Source organism: Populus nigra, chromosome 3 (assembly GCF_951802175.1).
Source record: "Populus nigra chromosome 3, ddPopNigr1.1, whole genome shotgun sequence".
NCBI classification, from domain to species: domain Eukaryota; kingdom Viridiplantae; phylum Streptophyta; class Magnoliopsida; order Malpighiales; family Salicaceae; genus Populus; species Populus nigra.
In genome coordinates, this window is record NC_084854.1 from 4,988,820 (window position 1) to 4,995,718 (window position 6,899).

At 33.4% G+C, this 6,899-nt stretch overlaps 1 protein-coding gene across 1 annotated transcript; it reads right to left on the minus strand.

Annotated features, from left to right (window-relative positions):
* Positions 1–2,352: 2,352 nt before the first annotated feature.
* On the minus strand, positions 2,353–3,490 carry LOC133689293 (ethylene-responsive transcription factor ERF017-like). Its single transcript, XM_062109105.1, has one exon. It carries the CDS (start codon positions 3,313–3,315, stop codon positions 2,695–2,697), a length of 621 nt encoding a protein of 206 aa, XP_061965089.1. The 5' UTR covers positions 3,316–3,490; the 3' UTR covers positions 2,353–2,694.
* Between the last annotated feature and the right edge of the window lie 3,409 nt (positions 3,491–6,899).

Genomic DNA, 6,899 nt, shown 5'->3' on the forward strand with positions numbered 1-6,899 from the left:
TACTTCTTATTTTCTTGATGCAAGCTATATAATAAATTATTTAAAAGGTGTTTTGAATGGTGGAATTTATTATAAATATTTAAAAATCTTGCTTAAGAATTTAATATTGCACCAGATAAACTTTTTAGAATATATATATCTTAAATTTATTGGCTAGTCTGTGGATTATGCTAGATTTTTATTTATATTTGAATTAATTTTTATACGGAATAATTTATAAATAAATCTAAGAATTACGTTTTAAATATTTCTTGAGTATGTATATCGAAATTTGGTTAATTAATTGAACGAAAAGAAAGAAGGGGTGTGTGTGTGTGTGTGTGTGTATATATATCATGATAAATATAAACGTTTAATTTGTGATCAATTATTCATTTACTATATTTCATTCACTTATTTCTGGAATATAATTTTTTTTAATGTACTCAGTATTGTCATAAAACTATTTTGATTCATTTGCTTTTCATAAGAATCAATTAAATTAGCTATAATAAATATTAAATAAATAAATAATATAATTAAATAAATAAATAACATACAGTAATAAAATGAAAATTTTATTCCCTTTTAATATTTTGTATTAGTAAGAAAAGTTTTTTAAATTCTTTTGCATATCAAGTTAATTAATAAATAAATATTCATAAAGTAATTGTTAATATTGGCATAGAAAGCTCTAGTCTTTTTAAAAACTATTACATAATTAGATAATTCTTTAAATGCCATTTTAATAACCTCATTTAAAGGTAATTTTATCTAAAATTTTAAATAAAATAAAGAAAAAACATGTTAAGGGCTATTTAACAAAAATACCAATAACATAGTGTCGTGATGTACACAACGTCGAATGACAAGTTTTTCTCTTGGATCAAGAAGTTTTTAAATATATTGGGACTATTCATAAAATTATAATTTGAATGATTGAGAAGTCGTCACCTTATATTATAGTCACTAAAGAACCTACTGGTTTATAAGAGTCTGGGTAAGTAGACAAGTTGTGCATGGAGAAGACACACCACCTCTAATGTTGAGGTCAAATCAATTTTTTTCTAACCATAAAAAAATAAATAGATTTTAGAAAACCTAAAATCTGATGCATATCGGACAATATATTTTTAAAATAATGAGACTGTAACATACCAGATGATAAATTTTAAAAAATATTGAGATGGTGACATATTTGTTCGATTTGGACCAATTTACAACCCGAGTAATGAGATCGTGATAATCCTATAGAATGCAAATTAAAATAAATTAGGAAGCTCAATTTCAATCAATCAAATATTTAAGGATTAAAATGAAAAAAAACTTCAAATTAAAAAAATAATGTAAAAAAGCAACTGGGATAAACTTAAAAAAAAAAGAGAGACTAAACCCACGGTTCAAATAACATTGATGTTATACACTGAGTCAAAATTAGGGCAAATAGTCAAAATAGACTCATAATTTACGACAGCGCAACATAAGGGCACATAAAATACTGGTAGCGTTCTTTAATAGATTATTTAATAATCTACCTATGTATGTTAAGGTTAGGGTCTCAATCTTATGAAGTTATTTAATTTAGTAGCCACGGTCGTCAAAGAGTGGAGGACCAATTATAAATCATCACATTGTGGTGATATTCGACATGCAACATATATAATAATAATAAGGGCAGGATTCGGCATCAAAGCGCTACTCCTCTCAACTATGTATAATATATATAAAAAAAAGAGGAAGAAGAAGAAGAAGCGAGTTGATTATACTAAGAAAAGTGGGTTTGGTCCACCACGTCGTCACGAGTAAAAAATAGATGGCTGGTGTAAAGAAACCCTATACATTCTAGAGCATTTTTGCAACGTGATATAAATGCAAGTTGTCTTCCAAGTTTTATATTATCTGTGTTCCTAAAAGCCATTGACGTCCATCGCTTGTTTCCAACTTTGCCATGGCCGGTTTCTGACCACCAAATTCTCCTCTGCACGTCCAGGTAGTTTCTCACACATATCCGTGGCCGTGCTTGATTAGGCACAGTAGTTTATTTAGTTAAGTTCTTGTTTGACCAAAAGAAATTAAGTCATGATGATCATGAGCATTGATTAATTAAATAAAGGTAGTTTAGCATATGGAATATATAGCACTCCTTCAAGAATATTTGGCTGCCTATTTAGAATCGTTTCTGCATAAAATTCTTCTTGTTGTAGCGTGGTTTAATCTTACAATTGGAAAGATATATGGAGTAGAAGTTCTGACAAGTCTTGTCATTTGGAGTAGCTTGGAGAATCTGGCTCATGCGTAACTCACTTGTTTTTAATTAATGCCACAATATTGGATTGAAATACAGTCTTTGAGAGTGCTGTTAGGCAATAATAGAAAAAAAACAAGTTGCATTTCATGTTTATTTGGACTGTTTAATTGGGACAAAAAATCATAGAAAAGAAACCTCGTAAAAGAATGGCTTCCTACAATAAATGTACACCATTATTTGTTTCAAGGAGTGAGAACAACTTGGTATTTCCTATCTACTGGAAGATGGCACCAAAAAACTGGGCCACGTCCCTCTCTCGTGCCAGAACTTCTTCCTGGACTTGGAAAAAACAGAGCAACATGTATGTGAATTAAGCAGCATCAGTGACCCGGCAGCTAAAATTAGCCTGAATTCCTGACGTTTTCCAGTAGCTAGGATTGTTCTTCACAAAATTTGAATCAATCCCTTCAAAAGTTCCAAAGAAATGACTGGTGAGAGAAAGTTTCGTCTCCGTTGTTATCGTCCCCGTTATAATCAGGTGGCGGCGGCGGAGTAGGAGGGGGATAATAATCACCACCCATATCGTCCAGCCCATGATAGAGTCCGAAATCGGATGCACCCTCATCAGAATCCAACAAATTCAAAAAAGACCAGTCTATAGTATCACTATCCATTTGTCCAGCCCCACAGTCAGACGATGATGATGTGTAATTCTCCACACGTGACGATAATTCACCTCCCATAGCAGTGGACGATGTTGGCTCTTCATTAGCAAACCTGGCAGCAACATCTTGCACCTCTTGCGGGGTAAGTGACCGCCCGCCGACAATGTCCGGTGGATTGTCAGGGAAATTGAACTTGGCACCACTACCACGTAGGCAACACAGGGCAGCGTCAAATGCACGCGCCGCCTTTTCGGGCGTGTCATAGGATCCTAACCAAATTCTCTCCCGGCTATTAGGCAGCCTAATTTCAGACACCCATTTACCCCATTTTCTCTTTCGAACACCCTTGTACTTGGGCTCATGAGTTCTATCAGACTGTTGCTCAGATGACACCGACGAAGATGACGTTCCAGGTCTCACCATTGTTTCAGGACAATCAAACTAAACAGTACACCAAGCAATTAACTTGATGATCCAAAAACTTTAAAACCGGGACCAGTTTCGTTTTTCGTTTTGTTTTTGGTGGGATTGTGAGAATTGTGGGGGTGGGGGATAATGAAAATGGCGGCTCGAGCTGAAGGTATATATAGTGAGAGATGGGGTTTGAAAATGGGAGGTCTTCTAAATTCTAACCGTGTTGATCGGACTGAGGGGAGTCAGAGGGGGAGAGTGCGAGGGAGCGCGGACACTTGGGACGCGGTAGGGCCAAAAACGAAGGTACGACGCGGGAGCATTCAGCCGCAGGTCAGGTGTTTGATGGTATTTTGTTGAACTTGTGATAATTACATGTGCATGCAAATTGGGATGAAAGGAACGGAGTGGGGTTAGGTGGTGGACCTCTCTCTCTCTCTTTCCGTGATGGCTTTGAAACCCTTTAGCTTGCCATTCATTAGTAAAAACCATGCTCTTAATTAGCTTATGATATAATTACGAGGAAAAAAATCTAGATGGGTGAATCATATTTAATGAAATATTTATTATTATGAAATTATATTATAAACATAGAATTTCAAATCATAAAATATAGATTTTATCATATTTATGTTATAATTTGGAATATCGAAGACATTTCGTACGAGTTTTAGTGCAAGCGAAGTTGTAATTTTCATATTTTCTACAGAGTAGGTGAATTATACTCGTTTTGTTTCTGCTTTTGGGATGCGGAGGGCTATGGTGGATTGGAGTTTTTTTTAACATATTGAATCATCCATATTAGTGCTTGCAATAATGATTTAATTTCACGTTATTGCTTCCATTTTAAATATAAAAAACAAAATTATTCTAAAAAAAATATATAAAAAACAAAATCGTCTTCATGATACCATAAAAAAATTGATTACATCCTTGGAAGAAAATAGAAACGAAAAATCTAATCTTAAAATAATTATATATCAAATATATTAAAACATAATTCGTTCTTTTAAATAACTTTATATCATTAAGATGTATATATATATAAACAAGTTATATTTACACTATTTAAAAAATCGGAAATGCCGTTGATCTTGTAATTAATTTCATGGCGGGCTTTTGTCATGTAGTGGAAAAGAAGGGAAGCTTCGGTGGTGCCCCACTGAAGGGCCTGTCTTTTTCTTGAAACAGCAGCAGGCCACCATTTTTCCAACTTGTAATTAAAGAGTCTGCAGCAATTTGCAAAAAAACAGCTCGTTTGATGGAAACAGATCCAAGCTCGATTTATGAGAGCTACTTCTAAGTTCAAACTCCAACTTACAGCGCTAAAGTTTACCATGAAACTCTTTCAAATTCATAAAAATCTTAAACGTTATGTCTCATATATGTTTTTTTAAATGACAGGAGGAGCTGCTTCTTGCATCATCAGAGCTTATCAGAGTATGTGGGAGATTTCACCTGACGAGCTCACCTCAACTTACTAAGGAACAAGCAACCGTACCTGTTTGACTTTACTGGAAACAATAAAGGAAAAGAAAAGTATATATAGAGTAATAGTAAGTGAAAACGACAGAGGAAGAATTTGATTAGAATTGAAAGTGATGAAAAATCCTGGGATTTCTTGAACACAGTGTGGAACTCAACGAACGCGTTACTCAACTTGGACACTTAACCTGATCTGGCGCCCACCCTCTCCTCCTCGTTTAAAGAATGGGTATGGACAACGTTTCTTTTGGTTGTTGGTTCACTACTGTACATTAATGATTCATTGCACGGCCAAAACATGTTCTCCATTAATTTAAGACAGGCATGCAAGATTAAAATTGAATTCTTACTTCAAATCCTAAATTATCTTCAACTTTAGAAGTTGATGATATATAGTTGTCCTGGAATTCTGTATAAGACGAAGGACTATATAAACCCTAACTCTCTTGCATACGCCAAGTTGCAAACAGTATTCTGCTGGTCATGTACTGGCACCAATTTAAAAAAAATTGTTCAAAACGTACGGAGATGATTGGATGATTGATTGGTGACGGATAAGAATTTAAGTTAGTGACGCATGCCTTTCAAATTAATGAGTACATTTCGGCCTCTCTAATGAAAAAAAGCTAGTTAAAAGAGTTAAATTATCAATATAACATTATTTTGGATGGTGCAATTTAGGTTTTTTTTTTACATGTGATATTCAAATAAAAAAAAAGTATTTTAACATTTCATTTTGAGTTTTTACATGGAACGAAGAAAGAGAAAGGGAAAGTTTAAATAGAAAAACCTTTAAAATCTTTCATCTATTCTATGGCTTTTCTAAAAAAAAACATACAGGAATGACTCTTTATTTTGATAAAAAAAAGATTTTGGCATCCTATATACATATCACTTTAAAGATCCAAAATTAATAGATAAAAATCTATTATTAAAATTAATATTTATGCTTGTTCATATAGCTATGCTCTTACTAGTTTAATTCTCAAAGTTGTTTTCATTATTAGAAAATTAGTAAATACAAAGGTAAACACCAATGTAATTTTTTCATTGGTATATTGTGGTGATATTTACCGAATGAATTTTTCATTGCTAAATCCATCGGTAAACATTGATAGGAATATTCCTACAATATATACCGAGGGATCGCGGTGGAAAAAAAGGAAATAAAAAAAATCCAAACAATACGATAACATGTAATTTTTACAGACAACGTTACCGACAAAATTAACCTAATGATAAAATTCGTTTGTGAATATACCAACAGAAAACTTCTATCAGTATATACTGGCAACATTACAAACAGTAATACAACGGGATTTAAGAAGACAAATAATATGGTGACGTGATATTTCTACCGATAAAATTACCGACGGAGTTACCATCGAAATAATATCATCGGTAATATTTAATTTATGACTTGGCGCTCGATCCTTCTCTCCCCCTTCCCCATTTCTACTTCTTCTTTGTGCATTTTTTATTGCATCAAATAGCCACCCCCTCCCCCCCAATCTCAACACAATCCAACCTCCTACAACAAAATACAGTCACCACAACACTCGATTTGTCAGCATCTATGTTCTAATTTGAATTATTCAACATTGTTGGTAGAAATTGAATAAAATCAACTAGTTTGTGGCATATATGTTGTCTATTTGCAAGATTAAAAATTTTGGGTAGCTTCCCATATAGAGGAGGTGCTGCCAAATCTTTTTCAAAAAATCAAAATTGTTTATTTTTTTCCATAAATTTGTATAGATGCTTAGGGAAAAATCAATCGCACATCATGAGGACAAGGTCACTACTAGTTTTTCTAGCAACGATAATGACAACCACAAGTCATTAGGTGCCGACCAAGCAGAGGTACCTGAGGCACAGACATCGACTCACCATGACACTGCCTTTTCGAGTGCGATGCTGCAACTTAAAGGGAGGTCCTTTCACAGCGTGATCCATTTAATGAATTTTTTTAATATAAATTTTTACTGCAATGGAAGAATTTGAGTGAGATAGAGCTAATGATAATGTTGTGAGGAGGGTTTAAAAAAATCACGTTGCAAAGAGGTAACATCAAAATCAAAATAATTTTTTTATTCTAAATATTAAAATTT

Coding starts and splice junctions, on each gene's coding strand:
- LOC133689293 (XM_062109105.1), bottom strand. CDS start 3,315: ATGGTGAGACCTGGAACGTCATCTTCGTCGGTGTCATCTGAGCAACAG.